Source organism: Narcine bancroftii, chromosome 7, assembly GCF_036971445.1.
Source record: "Narcine bancroftii isolate sNarBan1 chromosome 7, sNarBan1.hap1, whole genome shotgun sequence".
Lineage (NCBI taxonomy): Eukaryota > Metazoa > Chordata > Chondrichthyes > Torpediniformes > Narcinidae > Narcine > Narcine bancroftii.
In genome coordinates this window covers 213,228,511-213,248,807 of record NC_091475.1, presented here as the reverse complement: position 1 = coordinate 213,248,807, position 20,297 = coordinate 213,228,511, and the positions used below count along the sequence as shown (strand labels likewise).

The 20,297-nt window shown below is 44.6% G+C and overlaps 1 protein-coding gene across 3 annotated transcripts in view; it reads left to right on the top strand.

The window, feature by feature from the left end:
* Window positions 1-20,297, top strand: part of nup98 (nucleoporin 98 and 96 precursor) — a 113,231-nt gene that overhangs the window by 58,126 nt on the left and 34,808 nt on the right. For all 3 annotated transcript variants that reach the window (XM_069892250.1, XM_069892251.1, XM_069892249.1), the window contains 4 exons: window positions 401-684; window positions 1,545-1,661; window positions 8,283-8,421; window positions 14,740-14,917. In XM_069892250.1, coding sequence (XP_069748351.1) covers window positions 401-684; window positions 1,545-1,661; window positions 8,283-8,421; window positions 14,740-14,917 — 718 coding nt within the window. The remainder of the gene's footprint in view (window positions 1-400; window positions 685-1,544; window positions 1,662-8,282; window positions 8,422-14,739; window positions 14,918-20,297) is intronic.

Below are 20,297 nucleotides of genomic sequence, written 5' to 3'. Positions count from 1 at the left end.
TCGGGCCTGCACCCTTCATTGGGAATCAGGAAAAACCGGTAGACTCCTGAATAAAAAGGTGTGGGGGAGGAGCACAGGCTGACAGGTAATAGAAAGGTGGCTGCAGGTGGGAGGTGAGAGAAGGGTGAGGGTGGAGGTCAGAGGGCCAAGGGTAGCTCTAATGGGGGAGCAGGAGGAAAGGAGATGGGGAAAGGGGCAAATTGGAGGAGGAACACCTTGTATTCAAACCAGATGGCATCAATATCGACCCTCTTCCCCGGACTCTCCCATCCCCTTCTGAGTTACCCTTCATCATCCTATTCTGGAATCGTTCTTGTTCCCAGAGATCTCCAGGCTGCTCAGGTAATTTCCAAGTTCCTACTGATCCAAGTAGTTAGTCTTTGTTCCATATTTTTTCCAGTGAACAGCAAAGCAGGCTGGAGCGGGAGAATGATGAGCACCTGGAGGTGAATAAATGTTACACCAATACCATCGTGAAGCCGATCCCACAGACTCCTGAGGGCCTGAGCAGCAACAAGCACCAGATCTCTGCCATGGATGATACTATCGCAGAGATGAACCTGAGGAACAACCTCCGGAATGGCACGCTGGAGGGGGGCAGTGAGGACACATCCTGCATCGAGGGATCCCTGCAGGAGGATCAGGAGCCCGAGGTGGATGACATCTTGCCGCCACACCCAGCAGGTGAGGCTTTATCGGACAGGGCATTGGCATCTTCCTATTGGCTTTTTCCCCCAGCTCAGTGGCTAGAGTCTGTACGCATGTTGTTAGAACACTCTCTTCTGTGTCTTTTCTCCCTTCTGGAAGCTCAGGATGCTGTGGGCACCTTGGAGAAGACCCTGAGCTCCACTTACCTGTCCGTGAAGAGAGAACCAGCTCAGATCTGGGCTCCTCAGTGTTTTGAAAGTTCTGGACCTGAAGTGTAAACTTTCTCTTTCATACAAATGATCTGCTGAGTATTTCCAGCATTGTCTGCTTTTATTTCAAAAGTTCCAATATCTTCCACTTGATTTCTCCATCGTGCTCGTCCCATACATCAGCACACCCCCACCCCCGTAGGAAGCCAGGGTTAATTCAGGCTGATAAATCTACATGAGGAATTTCTCTGAACCTCTTGTTTAAAACTAGTCGAGGGGCTCACTTCGTGACATGCAGTGCAGCAAGCCCCGTATGTAACTGCAGTCCAGGGATCGGAAATTCGTCATAAGGAAACGTACAAAATAAAAAAGCTCTTGTGGAGTTTGTGGGGAAAATATAACTAAAACAGTACAAAATCAATTATGGTAAAAACCGCTGATATCCGGCACCTATTGGGAGATGTTGGATTTTCTGAGTTGCGTGAATTAGCGAACTAAATGACCTGGCGCGGTAATTTTAAACTTCCATATTTTTTACCTATTTATTTTCTGCAATTTTTATTTCTGGTTGCTTGAATTCCAGATAACAAGTTTTGTGAAAGGTTCACGTGGTGGGGACTGTTTTCTAACTGAAGGGTGTACAATTAGCTGTACTCATTCTGGTTTAATACGTACTTCCTTTGCCAGGCATTGTACTGACCAAAGTTGGCTATTACACCATCCCCTCGATGGAAGAACTGGCCCAGCAACTGACCAATGAGAACGGTGAATGCATTGTGGAGAACTTCACCATCGGACGCAAAGGTCAGGTCTGGCTTGAAGTGGGTTCCGTGAACTTGACCGCTCTCGGCTAATGAACTGCACACATAACTCAGTTTGTAATTGTAAAGAGTTGTCTTTGCGCTTCAGCAGGTTTGAGGCTGACTTTGATTTATAAAATCATGATAAAGGGAATGCTCAGTAATCTTCCCAGGGAGATGGTTCTAGAACAAAAAGGGGGGGAGATTTAAAGGGGATGAGGGGCAGCCTATTCACTCAAAGGATGGTGGGTACAAGGAATAAGCTGCTGGAGGCAGCTGTAGAAGTGGACATGATTACAATGTTTAAAAGGCAGGAAGGGTTGAGAAGGCTGTGGGCCAGATGCAAGCAAATGGGACTGGCCTTGAATGCCATTGTGGGCTGACGAGCCTGTTCTGAGCTATTACTCTGACATGGGCACCATTCAGTAAAGGCATGTTGGGTACCAAGTGTAAATGAGACCAGGCACCGTCTATGCCCAACATGATCTCTGTCCTCAGAGAGAGAGAAAAACAGAGAGGAGTCACGTGATGGAGTAGTGGCCGGACGGTGAACTCCAGCCCTCTCCAGAAAAGTCGGGAAAAACAAAGGAAAACACAAAGGCACAGAAATAAAAGTTAAAGAAAAGTGAGTATAAAGGTAGAAAGAAGATGGTGACAAAAAAGAAAAATCGAAAGCAACGGTAAGAAGAGAGGAAGAGAAGACAACGGAGGAAGAAGGTGAAGGCCTTACCTGTTCGAAGAGGCCCGCGGTGGAGAGAGAAACCCGCTCCCTCAGGTCGGTAGATAGTGGACTATAAAAATGGCTCGCTGAGCCGAGTAAAAGTGCGCAGCCGCGCATGAAAAAAAACACACCGACGGGAGGGGGGACCAGCTGGGGAGTCGACCTCCACAGCCGGCAACGACAGCTGCAGAACACCTGCAGCAAGAAGAGAACATAGAAGACAATAGAAACAAGAAAGAAGAGAAGGAAAGGGCAACAAAGAAACAACAGATGGCCAACCCAGAGGAAGAAGAAGAGGAAGAGGAAGAGTACAGGGAAATAGAAGAAGAAGGGAAAGGCAAGATAAAGAAGGTACTTTCTCTTATTAAAGGATACATGGAGTCATTTAAAGAATGGCAAACACAGGAATTTAATGATTTAAGAAAAAGAATAAACAACACAGAAGAGAAAATGAATAAAATAGATATGACCTTAACAGAAATGGGAAAGAGAATGGACAAGATGGAAGAGCGGGAAACAGCAGTAGAAATGGAGGTAGAGGACTTAAAAAAGAAATTAGAGGAATCTAATAAAAAAGTTAAAGAGACACAAGAACTGTTAGCTCAGAAAATAGATATAATGGAAAATTATAACAGAAGAAATAACATAAAGATAGTGGGCCTTAAGGAAGATGAAGAAGGCAAGAATATGAGAGAGTTTATAAAAGTTTGGATCCCTAAGACCCTAGGATGTCCAGAACTACAGCAAGAAATGGAAATAGAAAGGGCACATAGAGCATTGGCCTCTAAACCACAACCACAACAAAAACCAAGATCTATTGTAGTAAAATTCCTAAGATATACTACAAGAGAAAAGGTACTGGAGAAGACAATGGAAAAAGTAAGAGAGGGCAACAAACCACTGGAGTATAAAGGGCAAAAAATCTTCATTTATCCAGATATAAGTTTTGAACTCCTAAAGAAGAGAAAAGAGTTCAATACAGCAAAGGCGATTTTATGGAAGAAAGGGTATAAATTTATACTAAAGCATCCGGCGGTATTGAAAATATTTATTCCAGGACAACAAAACAGACTATTCTCGGATCCAGAAGAAGCACGAAAATTTGCAGAACAATTACGAAAATAGACTGAGGGATGAAGACGGGTAATGAGAGTAAAAATGATCACGATTGATATGTATGTGGGTAAAGAGGTATAAGAGTGAATAGATACAATGTGCATACGTGAATGTATCTGTACTTAGAGGAAAATATAGATAGTATAGACAAGAATTAATAAGGGAAGGTAATGGAATAGAGAGAATAAGGAGGGAATTAAAAGAGTGACCTTTGTTACATATGAAAAGTGAAATCTTTTCTGGGGGGGCTGGGTGGGGGGAAATAGCGGTCACTGCAAAATCAGTTGACACTTGCGAGTGGATTCGCAAACCCAAATGGAGAGGGGAGATGTGGTTGTCCGACAAGGGATAAAGGACAACTCAGGAGGGGAAGGGGAGATTGGGGATAAAGAAGATATAAATAGGAGAATAAGGAAAATGTTGGATGTTGTAGGAATGTTGTCTTATAAAGAGTTGAAAATAAGAAAACAGAAATGGAAAAGGAGGAAAGGTAATGATGGAAAAGCGGAAAGAGAAGATAAACAAAGTATAAAATGGCTACGCTGAACTATATGACTTTAAATATTAATGGAATACATAACCAAATTAAAAGGAAGAAACTACTAAATTTACTGAAAAAGGAAAAAATTGATATAGCATTTGTCCAAGAAACACATTTAACTGAATTGGAGCACAAGAAATTAAAGAGAGATTGTGTAGGACATGTAACAGGAGCATCGTATAATTCAAAAGCAAGAGGAGTGGCTATATTAATTAGTAAAAATGTGCCATTTAAAATAGAAGAGGAAATAATAGATCCAGCAGGGAGATATGTTATGATAAAATGTCAGATATATTCGGAGTTTTGGAATCTACTTAATGTATATTCACCTAACGAAGAAGATTAAAAGTTTATGCAAGATATCTTTTTGAAGGTAGCTAATACGCAAGGGAACATACTAATAGGAGGGGATTTCAACCTGAATTTGGATCCAAATATGGATAAAACTGGGAAAAAAATTAACAGAAAGAACAAAGTAACCAAATTTATAATTAAATCAATGCAAGAAATGAAACTTTTGGATATATGGAGGAAACAAAACCCAAAAGAAAAGGAATACTCATACTACTCGACTAGACATAAAACATACTCAAGAATAGACCTATTTTTGTTATCAGCTAGTATGCAGGATAGAGTAAGAAAAACAGAATATAAAGCGAGAATACTATCGGACCATTCACCCTTAATATTGACAGTAAAACTAGAGGACATCCCTCCAAGAATGTATAGATGGAGATTAAACCCCATGCTACTTAAAAGACAGGATTTTAGAGAATTTATTGAAAAACAATTAAAAATGTATTTTGAAGTAAATACGGAATCAGTGGAAGATAAGTTTATACTATGGGATGCAATGAAAGCATTCATTAGAGGCAAATAATAAGTTATGTAACCAAGATGAAGAAGGACTATAATCAGGAAACAGAGCAGTTGGAAAGGGAAATAGTAAACATAGAAAAAAAATTAGCAATGAAGGAAGATACAACTAAAAGAAGAGAATTGGCGGATAAAAAAATAAAATATGAAACATTACAAACATATAAGGTAGAGAAAAATATAATGAAGACAAAACAGAAATATTATGAACTAGGTGAAAAAACGCACAAAATCCTAGCATGGCAGCTTAAGACAGAACAAGCTAAGAAAATGGTATTGGCATCAAGGAAAAAAGACAAACAAATTACATATAATCCAAAAGAAATTAAGAAAAACTTTAGAGAATTATATGAACAATTATACCGAACTGAAAACGAAGGGAAAGAAGGGAAAATAGATGAAGTTTTGACTAAAATTGAACTACCAAAACTACAAATAGAGGAACAAAATAAATTAACAGAACCATTTGGAACAGTAGAAATACAAGAGATAATAAAAAAATTACCAAATAATAAGACACCAGGAGAGGATGGATTTCCAATAGAATTCTACAAAACATTTAAAGACTTATTAATTCCGCCCCTCCTGGATGTAATCAACCAGATTGATGAAACACAAAGCTTACCAGATTCATGTAAAACAGCAATAATTACAGTAATACTAAAACAAGGGAAAGATCCACTCTCACCAGCGTCATATAGACCAATATCTTTGCTAAACACAGATTATAAGATAATAGCTAAACTATTAGCAAACAGATTAGCAGATTATGTACCTAAAATGGTAAATTTAGACCAAACTGGATTTATCAAAAAAAGACGCACAACAGACAATATTTGTAAATTTATTAACTTAATTCATGCAGTAGAAGGAAATAAAGCACCTGCAGTAGCAGTTGCTTTAGACGCAGAGAAGGCCTTTGACAGAGTAGAATGGAATTATTTGTTCAAAGTATTGCAAAAATTCAGTTTACCGGAGAAGTATATTAATTGGATTCTTCTTTGGCTTGGCTTCGCGGACGAAGATTTATGGAGGGGGTAAAAAGTCCACGTCAGCTGCAGGCTCGTTTGTGGCTGACAAGTCCGATGTGGGACAGGCAGACACGATTGCAGCGGTTGCAGGGGAAAATTGGTTGGTTGGGGTTGGGTGTTGGGTTTTTCCTCCTTTGCCTTTTGTCAGTGAGGTGGGCTATAAATAAGCTACTCCCTTTTACAATAGATAACCTTTCCTTTAGAGAATGGGGAAAAAAAAGGGATTTAAAGAATAGAAAATTGTTTTTCAGGAAGTAGATTCTTATCCTTTGAACAAATGAGAGATAAGTACAATATAACTGCATAACTGGAGATACAGCGCTGGCATATTACCAACTGAGATCCTACTTGAAGGATAAATTAGGAAGCAATTTGAGTTTACCAGAGGGAAGTAACCTTGAATATGTGATTACAGATACAATGTTAATCAAAAGATTTACAACAAATATGTATATTAAACTGCAAGAAAAGGAGAATGAGGAAACAAATGGTAAAACTAAACAAAAATGGGAACAAGATTTAAATATAAAGATAAAAAAGGAAACATGGGAAAAATTATGTTCTGGAACGATGAGAAATACAATAAATACGAGGCTACGTATGATACAATATAATTGGTTACACAGACTATACGTTACACCGCAAAAGTTAAAAAAATGGGACCCAACAGTATCTGATAGATGTTTACGATGTAAAAAAGAAATGGGAACAACAATTCATGCAATCTGGACATGTGAGAGAGTAGAAAAATTTTGGGATGATCTCAATCAGATATTAAATAAAATAACAGAAAACAATATACCAAAGAATCCAGAGATCTTTCTCCTAAGTAACATAAAAAAACAAAGAATTTGGAATTGATTTGGAGGATGCACAAAAAAGATTTGTTAAGATAGCTCTAGCCGTAGCAAAAAAATGTATTATGTCAACCTGGAAATTGGAAGATCATTTGAAAATACAACAATGGTATATAGAAATGAATAAATGTATTCCATTAGAAAAAATAACATATAGTTTAAGAAATAATATTGAAATATTCAAACAAATATGGGAGCCTTACATTAAATACAATAGCGAAAACCTACCGGGGACAAACATTACCTAAGTTGATGGAAGGAGAAGGAAAGAAAAGAATGGACTCAGTAGAATTTCTGGTGTATTTTTGTTGTCTGTCTGGTTTAATGCAACCTAGATTGTATACCTAAAATGGATGAGGGGGGGGTGGGGGGGTGGCTTGGGAGGAGGGGGTGGGGGGGGGAGAAAAAGTCACTGTATATGTGTGAAAAAGAAAAAGTGTATATCATGGCTAATGTTATTTATGGTGTGAAAAATAAAAAATTTTAAAAAAAAGAGAGAGAGAAAAACAGACAATAAAGTGCACAAGTACGAGTCCTTAAACGAGTCCCTAATTGAGTTTGTTGTTGAGGAGTCTGAGGGTGGAGGGGGAATAGCTGTTCCTGAACCTGGTGGTGCGAGTCTTGTGGCACCGAGACCTCTTTCCTGATGTAGCAGTGAAAACAGAGCGTGTGCTGGGTGGTGAGGGTCTTTGATGATTGTTGCTGCTCTCCGACACCAGCGTTCCCCGTAGATATTCTTGATGGTGGGAAGGGTTTTGCCTGTGATGTCCTGGGTTGTGCCCATTACCTTTTGCAGGGCTTTGCGCTTGTGGTGGGCATTGTGTCCCCCGTACCAAGCCATAATGCAGCCAATTAGCACACTCTCTACGATACATCTGTGGAAGTTTACCAGGATTTCTGATGTCCCATCGAACCACCACAAACTCCTGAGGAAGTAAAGGCGCTGGTGTGCTTTTGGTGTGTTGGGTCGAGAAAAGATCATCTGAGATAGTGACTCCCAAGAAAATTTAAATTTGCTCATCTCCCCCCCCCCCCCCCCCCCCACCCCCCCCCCACCTCTGATCCCAAATTGGTCACTGGATTGTACACCTCTGGTTTACCTGGAGAGCTGGTTCGTGAATGGAAATCCCATGGGAATTGATTCCTCCTCTTCCCCGCTCACCAAATCCTTTCAACCATCTGTTCTCAGAGGAGTTTGCTTGGCTGAAGTAGTACAAGAAAAATATTCTGCAGCTCCAAAGCTTGGAAGGCCAATAGAAAGACACCATTGGCCTGTCTGATAGAGCCATGCCTGCTTGGACCCTGTTTAGTGTGGCCCTTGCTGCCATGTAGTTTTACCCCATTCCTTTGCATTGATTGTCAGATTTTTTTCTTGACTAAGGGAGGCAGGTAATCCACAGGTGTCTGGGCACAGGGAAGGGTGGTAGGCAATGGTTAGTCTTCATCCTGGAGCAGAAACCACTAACGCATTCTTCAATCACAGGTTACGGTTCAGTATATTTCCCCGGGGTGGTGAACCTGACCAACCTGGACCTCGACGATATCGTCCACATACGCAGGAAAGAGGTGACGGTGTACCTGGATGATGACAAAAGGCCTCCTATTGGCGAGGGGCTCAACAGGTAAAGACCAGAAGGCAGTCACCTCCCAGTGAGGCAGAACCTTCATGTAGGAGATTGTGGTACCCTGTTCCTGGAGAGGCTACAGGATTGTTCAACTAAATCATCATTTCACTGCCTCCTCCCTGCCCTCTTAATGATCCCAGATTTGATTCTCCTAACCCTTGTTCCCTATATTGATGGATTTTCCCTTCTATGATGGATTGCTTGTAACTGCATGCAGCTGTGACTGGCCCTACACCTGCTGAAATGTGCATCTGCTTGCCTTTTGTATCATTAGTGCTTTTGATAACAAACTAGAAAGATGAAGCCATTTGGCCACCCAAACTCTGCCCTCGCCTTCAGATTTGCATGGATCTTAATTAAAACTCATTCAACTCAATGACCTTTAGATAGGAACAGCTCAGAATTAGAATTTATTGTCATGAATAAGTCATGTAATTTGATGTTTTCTGGCAGCGTCGTAGAGCAAACATATTATAACCATCTTACAACATTACTATAAAAAATAAAATTAACAGTGCACAAAAAGTCAGGCAGTGTCTTTGGTTCACTGATTATTCAGGAATCTGACGGCAGAGGGGAAGAAGCTGTCCTTGGCCACTGAGTGCTTGTCTTCAGTCTCCTGTACCTTTTCCCTGATGGTAAAGAGGGCATGGCTTGGATGGTAGGATCTTTGAGGATAGAGGCTGCTTTTTTAAGACACCACCTCATGTAGATGTCCTCGATGCAGTGAAGTCTGGTGCCAGTGATGTTGCAGGCTGAGTTAACAACCCTCTGGAGTTGATTCTTGTCCTGAGAGTTGGCGCCTCCGTACCAGGCAGAGATGTAACCAGCCATAATGCTCTCCACGGTCCACCTGTAGAAGTTTTCAAGAATCTTTGGTGACCTACCGAATCTCCTCAGGCACCTTACGAGGTATAGCCACTGGTGAGCCGCCTTTGTAGTTGCATCAACATGGAGGCTCCAGGAGAGATCCTCCAGGAATTTGAAGTTCTTGACCCTCCACTACTGAGTCCACTGAGGACTGGGTCATGTTCCCCTGACTTCCTTCTGAAGTTCACAATCTTCTCCTTGGTGTTTCTGACATCGAGCGCAACGTTGTTGTCGTTACACCATTCAACGAGCTGCTATATCTCCTTCCCTCTTGCAAGAGTTCACCCTCTGGAATGATGTTCTGACGTCACCCTCCCTGCCAAAGCTGGCATGTCTCTGTCTCTAGCTTCCTCCAGAATTGCCACTTTGCTTTGGAGATGGCCATCTGCAGGTCATACCTGGACTTCGTGTAAAGATCCCGATCCCTGACCTTGTACCCCCTCGTTCTTGGCCTCCTCAGGTTGCGAATTCTCTGATTCATCCAGGGCTTCTCATCGGAGAACACTTGGTATTTGCGTGAGGGCACATGTTTAACTACTTGGGTCTTGAAGTTGGTGACATCTCTTGGATATTCATTCAAGTCTATGGATGAGTTCTTCAATATGTTCCAGTCCACTGATTCAAAGCAGTCCTTCAGATGCTCCTCTGCCTCCCTTGACCATACTTTTGCCATCTTCACCACAGGTGCTGTGGTCTTCAGTCTCTGCTTATACACCGGGAGTAGGAGTATGGCCAGGTGATCAGACTTGCTGAAGTCCAGTTGTGGTATGGCTCAGTATGCGTTCTTCAGGGTGGTGTAGCAGTGGTCTAGTGTGTTGGTTCCCCTGGTCTTGCATGTGTTGTTTTGGTGATAGTTTGTCAGAGTTGTCTTCAGGTTGGCCTGATTGAAGTCTCCCACAATGATCGGGAAGGCATTCAGATGTGCTGTCTCAAGGCTGTTTATCACAGTGTTCAGTCCCTCCAGTGCCAGCCTGACGTTAGCCAGGGGCGGAATGTACAGTGCGACCAGGTTGATCCCCAGATATTCCAGGTCGGGAGAGCAGGACTGGGACATGCCCGTAATGTCTGTGCACCACGATGAATTGATGATGACATAAATGCCACCTGATGGTTTTTCCAGATACTGGTTTTTGATGGAAGATGTAGCCCTTGGGCAGCAGTGCCATGCCTACAATGTCCACATTTAGCCATGTTTCAGTAAAGCACATCACATAGCACTCCCTGATGTCTCTTCGATGTTGAAGTCTGTTTAGAGGGTTTGGGCCAAACGCAGTCGAGTGGGAACAGCTTGGTTAAAGTTGGGTTAAAGGGCTTCTCTCTGACTATTTGAAGCTAATTACCTTGAAACCACAGCCCTGGTGACTGGCCTTCCTGTCACCAGAAACAATAAATGGGAAGGAACTATCCAAATATATGTGGTTTTGGACCAAATTCTCCTCTTTCCACCCCTAACTATTCCCAGATGATTCTGGGAATGAAATGGAGATCATATGAGGAGTGTTCGATGGCCTGTACTCGTTGGAATGTAGAAGAATGAGGGGGGGTCGGGGGGGGGGGGGGGAATCTCACTGAAACATTTCAAATGTTGAAAGGCGTAGACTGAGTAGATGTAGAAAGGTTGTTTCCCATGGGGGGGAGAATCTAGGACAAGAGGGCACAACTTCAGGACTGGAGGGCGACCCCTTAGAACAGAGATGCAGAGGAATTTCTTCAGCCAGAAGGTGGTGAATCTGGAATTTGTTGCTACAGGCGGTTGTGGAGGCCGTGTTATTGGGTGTATTTACAATAGAGGTTGATAGGTTCTTGATTAGCCAGGGCATCAAAGGTTATAGCAGTTGAAAATAAAAGGGTTGAAAAGAAGAAACTCAGCAGATAGCAGTTGACTAGGCAATCGAAGTCGGGTAACTCGCATCTCTATAAAAGCGAGGACTGTAGAGGACCGGTCATTGGGGGAGCAGTCCTGCCGAGCGGAGGCTGAGGTGGTGCAGGAGTTGAAGTAAGAAAGGGGCCACCCTATTCAAGTTACAAAAAGGATTCAGCAGGTAGTCACATGTAAGGGAAGATTTTACATTTTGTTCCTCTAGTCATAAACAGTGGGAATGGCAGCCACGGCAGGGGAACGCTCCTCTTGCAGAGCTTTATCTGCTAGAAATGCATCGAACTGCAGCTCCTGTCAAGCTGAGTTAAGGAATTGGATGAACTCTGGATCACTGGGGAGGCAGAGGGGCTGATAGACAGGAGTTACACCGAGGAGGCAGGAGGAGGGTAGAGAGTGACAGTCAGGAGAGGGAAAGGAACAGGCAGGTAGTGCAGGGCACCCCTGTGGCCATTCCTCTCATAACAAGTAGACCATTTTGAATACTGTTGGGGGATGACCTACCAGGGACAAGCCATGACAATTGGGTCTCTGGTGTGGAGTCTGGTCTTGTGGCTAAGAAGGGAAGGTGTGAGCTGTAGGGGATTCCATCGTTAGGGGGACAGATAAGAGGCTCTCTGGAAGAGATTGAGTATCCTCGATGGTACGTTGCCTCCCTGGTGCCGGGGTCTGAGATATCACAGATCGAGTTCACGGTGTTCTCAGGAGGGAGGGTGAGCGGCCAGATGTCATGGTCCATGTCAACCAATGATGTGGATAATAAGAGTGAGGAAATCCTGTAAGGAGAGGGCAGGGAGTTGTGTGCTAGGTTGAGAGGACCTCTAGGGATAGGAAGATAATGCAGCTGAACCCATGGCTGAAGAGATGGAGGGAGGGCTTCGGGTTTCTGGAGCATTGGGCTCTTCAGGAAGGTGGGACCTGTTCCGACGGGATGGTTTGCATCTGGACTGGAGGTGACTAATATCCTCGTGGGCAGGCTTGGTAGTGCTACTCCAGGGGTTTAAATTAGATTTGAAGGGGAGGGGGTGGGGGTGGGAGCCAGAGTCCCAGAGCAGATAGAAGAGTAGAGGAGGGAAAAGATGATGTGAAAATTACATGGACTGTTAGAAGTCAACGGGTTGTATGTGGTGGAAATGTTCTCAGATGCATCTATTTCAAGGAGTATTGTCAGAAAGGTATTTCAAGGAGTATTGTAAGAAAGGCAGATGAGCTTAAGAGCGTGGATTGGCACGTCGACATATGACATTGTGGCCATTAGTGAAACTTGGTTGCAGGAGGGATTGGACTGGCAGCTGATGTTCTGGGCTTCTCTTGCTTCAGAAGCGATAAAATGGGGGGGGGGGGGGGGGGTGGAGGAATGGCATTGCTCATCTGGGAGAATATCACAGGTGTGCTCAGGCAGGACAGACCAGAGGGCTCGTCTACTGAGGCTACATAGGTGGAACTGAAGAACGGGAAAATATGACCACACTCCTGGGGTTGTATTATAGACCACCCAATGGTCAACGAGAATTGGAGGAGCAAACAGCAGTGGGAAACACAAGGTTGTGATGGAGGGGATTGTAACTTTTCACATATTGACTGGGACTCCCACACTGTGAAAGGGCTGGATGGCTTGGAATGTGTCAAATGTGTTCAGGAAAGATTTTAAAATCAATATATAGAGGTACCAACTAGAGAGAATTCAGTACTGGATCATCTCCTATGAGGGAATGAGACAGGACAGGTGACAGAAGTCTGTGTAGGGGAACATTTTGGGTCCAGTAATCATAATGCCATTAGTTTTAAGTTAATTATGGAGAAGGATAGGTCTGGGCCTCGGGTTGAGATTCTAAGTTGGAGAAAGGCCAATTTTGAGGAAATGAGAAAGGATCCAGAATGCGTGGATTGGATGTTATTTTCAGACAAGGATGTGTGAGGTTAGTGGAGGATCTTCAAAGGTGAAATGTTGAGTGCACAGAGTTTGTATGTTACTGTCAGGATCAAAGGTGAGGTTAACAGGCATAGGGAACCTTGAATTTCAAGAGATATTGGGGATCTAGTTTGGAAGAAGAGAGAGGTGTATAACAGGTAGAGGCAATATGAAGCAAATGAGGTACTTGAGTGTAAATGCAAGAAAAACCTGAAGAAAGAAATCAGGAAGGGTAAAAATAAAAGACATGAGGTGGGTTTAGCAGATAATATGAAGGAAAATCCTAAGGGTTTCTACAGGTATATGAAGAGCGTAAGGGACAAAATTGTTCCCCTTGAAGATCAGCATGGTTGGTTTTGTCTGGAGCTAAAAGAGATGGGAGAGAACTAGATTATTTTTTTCCATCAGTATCTACTTGGGAAATAGTCACAGTCGAGGGAAGTAAGGAAAACAAACAGAGGTCATGGAACCTATACAGATTAGAGGAGGAAGTGTCTTTAAGCAAATAAGGGTGAATAAATCCCCAGGGACTGAAAAGATATTCCCTCTGGTCTTGAGGGAGGCTCGTGTAGAAATTGCAGGGGCTCTAGCAGGAATACTTAAAATGTCCTTAGTCATAGGTGTGGTGTCTGAGAGTAGTTCATGTTGTTCCGTAGTTTAAAAAGGGCTCCAAAAGTATCCCTGGAAATAATAGGCCAGTGAGCCTGACATCAGTAGTAGGTTAAATTATTGAAAGGTGTTCTAAAAGATTGGATATACAATTATTTGGATAGCCAGAAACATGGCTTTGTGCTTTGGTGAATGCGGGCTCAATTTTAACATTTGGGCATGCACGGGAGAGGTATGGAGGGCTATGGACTGGGTGCAGGTCACTGGGCCTTGGCAAAAAAAAATGGTTCAGCATAGACTAGAAGGGCCAACGAGGTGTGTTTCGGTGGTGTAATGTTTTATTGGTCATGAGGAGAAGCCTGAAATGGGGCTGCGTGGGAGCATGGTTAAATGGCAAGGCAAACTCAATGGGCTGAATAGCCTATTTCAGCTCCAGTCTTACGGATTCAACTCCCTTCAGCTGTGAAGACAGCAGTTGCCAGGTATTGAATCTCACCGTGTCGCCTGCTCTCTCTGTTCCTGAGACTAATCGAATACACTTCTTACAAGATGACGCCTTTGGGGGTGGTCGGACTTCAGCAGCGAATTGTCCGTTGCTGACTGGATTTTTGAGAGTAGAACATCAAGTTCTGCTGATCTGGGTGTTACTGGTGTACACCCAGAGCTGCAGTGACCAAGAGGCAGCCCCAGCCGTGGCCTGGTCGTAGGGAACAGGAATCTGGGGCAAGTTTTGCATTGATTAAAAACACATCGCTGGAGAAGTTCAGCGGGTCAAACAGCGGACTTCATACAGCTAAGGTCAAGATATATAACCAACGTTTCAGGCTTCAGCCCTTCAAAACAGTCCACGCATTACGTAGGCAGGCATCCTCTCTGTGATATAAACTGCACTATTTGTCCTGCTGACTTGCTCCAGCATTATGTTTTCACTTCAATCACAGTGTCTGCACACTTTGTGTTTTACTCCTGACATTTGCTCTCTCTCTCTCTCTCTCTCTCTCTCTCTCTCTCTCTCTCTCTCTCTCTCTCTCTCTCTCTCTCTCACAAGACGTGCTGAGGTAACCTTGGATGGGATTTGGCCAACGGATAAAAGCACACGATGCTTGATTAAGTCCCCGGAGCGGCTGATGGAGATGAGATTTGAGGAGAGGCTGGAGAATTCCTCACGGAAGCAGGGTGCCCGCTTCTTGGAGTACAGATGTGAGACTGGCTCCTGGGTCTTCGAGGTAAGGGATGGTTCACTTGCCTTTATCCATTTGGGCTCCCTGTCCTCCAGACTGCCAGTGGGTCACCTACATCACCCTGTTTCCAATGCATTGTACCAAGAGTAGCCCTGATCTCAATTTCCTCCCTTCACTTCAAAGAATCAAGGTTTATTTTATTGAAATATAGCAATACATTAAAAATGTAATGTACATGATATGCAGTGTCGCCATGAGCAATGCTTGGTACCCCAAACAATAAGAGAAGCATAAGAGAGTCGCCTCCAGCGCTCCCACAGCCTCTGCAGCTGCACAGACTCCTGTTCGAACCACTGGCAACCCAAGCTCCAGATCCAAACCTCTGATACAATCAGGAAGCCTTTTGGGAGCCTCAGCACCCTCTCAAATTCCTGTTTCAATATGTGGTGCCCATGAGCCAGTCACCAGCAGACCATGCGAGTCCTTGGACCACAAGTCACCCACAGACTATGTATCCTTCGGCCACTGAGCCCCTCGCTGATCCGCTGCTGTGGTCACTCTCCTGTAGCTTGGTCTCATGTTTCTCAATGTGGTTGTTCCACCCTGTTTCTGGTGCCCTGTGTCAGTCTGCTGCCCCTTGTGGTATGCTGCCCAGAAATGACAATGCCTTCTTGGGCACAGAGCCCGTAATTGCAGGATTTAAAAAAAAAACCCATTGGCTCCTGAACAGGCTGTTTAAAGCCGATACGGAGCCGTCAGCACTAAGATCGGGCAGTAGGATCCTGTGCAGCAGTGCTGTGTCTCCGCTCCCCACTCTCATGGGTCTGAACCAGCAGCAACTGTGGCAGCGCTGCCATGTTTGTTCTGATCACTGATCCATGGTCTAATTGTTCCACTCAATGCTGTAACCCTCCTCTCCTTTTCCCCTTCAAGTTTATTGTCCTCGTACATTGAGCAGCAAAACTCCGCAGCACTACAGAGACCACCGGGTAGAGAGCTCGACCATTGGGGTTAAGGCAAGACCATGAATGGGCGCTGGTGGGAGACCCACATTTCATATTTCCTTATGACCTCGGAGGCTATTTGGCCCATCAAATATGTGCTGGCTAAAATGATCAAAGTAAAAAGAACATGAACTGAATTCTCTCCCCCTTAAATTCCAAGTTGCCTTTCGATTAGATTCAACTTTATTGTCATTGTTCCAAGTACAGCTACAAGCCAATGGAATGCAATCTGACCAGAAGTACAAGGAACAGTGCTATTTACATGTGGCTGTGACAGTACAATATGGGTGCAATACTGCTCAGCGCTGTGATGTCAGGTTCAGGCCTCAGGAAAGAAGCTCTGCCTGAGCCTCCTGGTTTGGGAATGGAAGGAGAGTAAAAAGTCCATAGTTAGGGTCCTTGATAATACTCTTCGCCCAGCCCAAGCAGCGTTTCTGATAATGGGTGTTCTCAATGGTGGGCAATTTGGTGCTGATAATCTGTTGGGCAGATTTCACCACCCGCTGGAATGCTTTACAGTCCAATGCAGACCACACATGGGTGAGGAGGCTCTCAATAATACAGCAGTAAAAATCCATCTGTATCCTGGGACAGAGGTGAGCTTTCTTGATGCTCCACAGGAAATAAAGGTACTGGTGCAGGACCTCGTCCCTGTAAGCCATCTCATCATCCCTTCTGATCAGGCCAATCATCATAGTGTCATCAAGCCAACTTGGTTATGGAGTTAGAACCATGTCCAGGGAGGCAGTCATTGGTGAAAAGGGAATACAGAAGTGTATGGGAAATGCCAAAGGTGTAGATGGTGGAAATTTGAGCAGCCCAAGGATGCTGGAGGAACTCAGCAGATCAGACACCTTCCATTTATGGTCAGTTCACATTTCAGGCCTGGGCCCTTCATCGACTCAAGAGGAGGGGGTGATATTGCATATATATATAAGGAAGGAAAAGATCTGGGGGAGAGGTCCAGAGATAGGAGAGAGATGGAGAGGAAGATCAACAGGAAGTGGGGGGGAGAGGGGGGGAAAGGAGAAAAGGTAGAGGAGAAAATAACTACAGGAGTAGGTAAAGAAAAGATGGAGCAGTGGAACCAGATAGGGGAGGGGGCTCATTTAAATCAGAAAAATCAGTGTTCGTGCTTTGAGATTTAATCCTACATCTCCTCCATGCAGGTGAGGCAGAGCTTTCCATCTACACTGTCCAACCTGGTTACTGCATCCCATCTACACTGTCCAACCTGGTTACTGCATCCCATCTACACTGTCCAACCTGGTTACTGCATCCCATCTACACTGTCCAACCTGGTTACTGCATCCCATCTACACTGTCCAACCTGGTTACTGCATCCCATCTACACTGTCCAACCTGGTTACTGCATCCCATCTACACTGTCCAACCTGGTTACTGCATCCCATCTACACTGTCCAACCTGGTTACTGCATCCCATCTACACTGTCCAACCTGGTTACTGCATCCCATCTACACTGTCCAACCTGGTTACTGCATCCCATCTACACTGTCCAACCTGGTTACTGCATCCCATCTACACTGTCCAACCTGGTTACTGCATCCCATCTACACTGTCCAACCTGGTTACTGCATCCCATCTACACTGTCCAGCCTGGTTACTGCATCCCATCTACACTGTCCAACCTGGTTACTGCATCCCATCTACACTGTCCAACCTGGTTACTGCATCCCATCTACACTGTCCAACCTGGTTACTGCATCCCATCTACACTGTCCAACCTGGTTACTGCATCCCATCTACACTGTCCAACCTGGTTACTGCATCCCATCTACACTGTCCAACCTGGTTACTGCATCCCATCTACACTGTCCAACCTGGTTACTGCATCCCATCTACACTGTCCAACCTGGTTACTGCATCCCATCTACACTGTCCAACCTGGTTACTGCATCCCATCTACACTGTCCAACCTGGTTACTGCATCCCATCTACACTGTCCAACCTGGTTACTGCATCCCATCTACACTGTCCAACCTGGTTACTGCATCCCATGTACTCTGTCCAACCTGGTTACTGCATCCCATCTACACTGTCCAACCTGGTTACTGCATCCCATCTACACTGTCCAACCTGGTTACTGCATCCCATCTACACTGTCCAACCTGGTTACTGCATCCCATCTACACTGTCCAACCTGGTTACTGCATCCCATCTACACTGTCCAACCTGGTTACTGCATCCCATCTACACTGTCCAACCTGGTTACTGCATCCCATCTACACTGTCCAACCTGGTTACTGCATCCCATCTACACTGTCCAACCTGGTTACTGCATCCCATCTACACTGTCCAACCTGGTTACTGCATCCCATCTACACTGTCCAACCTGGTTACTGCATCCCATCTACACTGTCCAACCTGGTTACTGCATCCCATCTACACTGTCCAACCTGGTTACTGCATCCCATCTACACTGTCCAACCTGGTTACTGCATCCCATCTACACTGTCCAACCTGGTTACTGCATCCCATCTACACTGTCCAACCTGGTTACTGCATCCCATCTACACTGTCCAGCCTGGTTACTGCATCCCATCTACACTGTCCAGCCTGGTTACTGCATCCCATCTACACTGTCCAACCTGGTTACTGCATCCCATCTACACTGTCCAACCTGGTTACTGCATCCCATCTACACTGTCCAACCTGGTTACTGCATCCCATCTACACTGTCCAACCTGGTTACTGCATCCCATCTACACTGTCCAACCTGGTTACTGCATCCCATCTACACTGTCCAACCTGGTTACTGCATCCCATCTACACTGTCCAACCTGGTTACTGCATCCCATCTACACTGTCCAACCTGGTTACTGCATCCCATCTACACTGTCCAACCTGGTTACTGCATCCCATCTACACTGTCCAACCTGGTTACTGCATCCCATCTACACTGTCCAACCTGGTTACTGCATCCCATCTACACTGTCCAACCTGGTTACTGCATCCCATCTACACTGTCCAACCTGGTTACTGCATCCCATCTACACTGTCCAACCTGGTTACTGCATCCCATGTACTCTGTCCAACCTGGTTACTGCATCCCATGTACTCTGTCCAACCTGGTTACTGCATCCCATCTACACTGTCCAACCTGGTTACTGCATCCCATCTACACTGTCCAACCTGGTTACTGCATCCCATCTACACTGTCCAACCTGGTTACTGCATCCCATCTACACTGTCCAACCTGGTTACTGCATCCCATCTACACTGTCCAACCTGGTTACTGCATCCCATCTACACTGTCCAACCTGGTTACTGCATCCCATCTACACTGTCCAACCTGGTTACTGCATCCCATCTACACTGTCCAACCTGGTTACTGCATCCCATCTACACTGTCCAACCTGGTTACTGCATCCCATCTACACTGTCCAACCTGGTTACTGCATCCCATCTACACTGTCCAACCTGGTTACTGCATCCCATCTACACTGTCCAACCTGGTTACTGCATCCCATCTACACTGTCCAACCTGGTTACTGCATCCCATCTACACTGTCCAACCTGGTTACTGCATCCCATCTACACTGTCCAGCCTGGTTACTGCATCCCATCTACACTGTCCAGCCTGGTTACTGCATCCCATCTACACTGTCCAGCCTGGTTACTGCATCCCATCTACACTGTCCAGCCTGGTTACTGCATCCCATGTACTCTGTCCACCTCTGCATCCTTGACACCAAACATAGATTGGGTGCCCATTGTCGTCAAACACCCAGGCTCTGTGTGGGTCCACATGTGAGCTGCCTGTGGCTAGCCATTTCATTCGTGTTCATTGACAGGGCAAGGCTAATGGTAAATGTTAGGAACAACACATCGTATTCCTCCTGGACAGACTTAAACCCAACTCCACGGACAATGATTTTTCTAGTCTTGTGACCCTCCCCCCCCACTCACCCCATCTAGTTCCACTGTTTCCATTTCTTGACCTACTCCTGTACCTTTTCCCTCCCTCTAATTTTCAAGTCAACTTTGTTTTCATCCTGATTGTATAAGTACAATCTGATGAAACAGTGATCTCTGGTTCTCTGTGTAAAATACACAAACACATAACCAGACAGAACGTGCATACAGGCAAATAATACATATGCAGGACAAGTATCCATCTACAGAAATAATTAAATATTGTTTGATGAATATCAGAGTTCCGGACGGTTAGTGTGAGGAGTTCCTTTAGTTGTTCAGCATTCTCACTACCCATGGGATTTTATTCCCTCCCTTTTAATTTTATTCCTTTGCTCCTCTCGGTGGTCTGACTGTTTCTCCATCCCTCACATCATCCATCCTATTTCCTCTGGTCCCCTCCCTCAGTTTCTTTCACCTTTTATATGTCATCGCCTTCCCTCGTCTCGATTAAAGGGTCCCAACACGATGTTGACTGGCTATT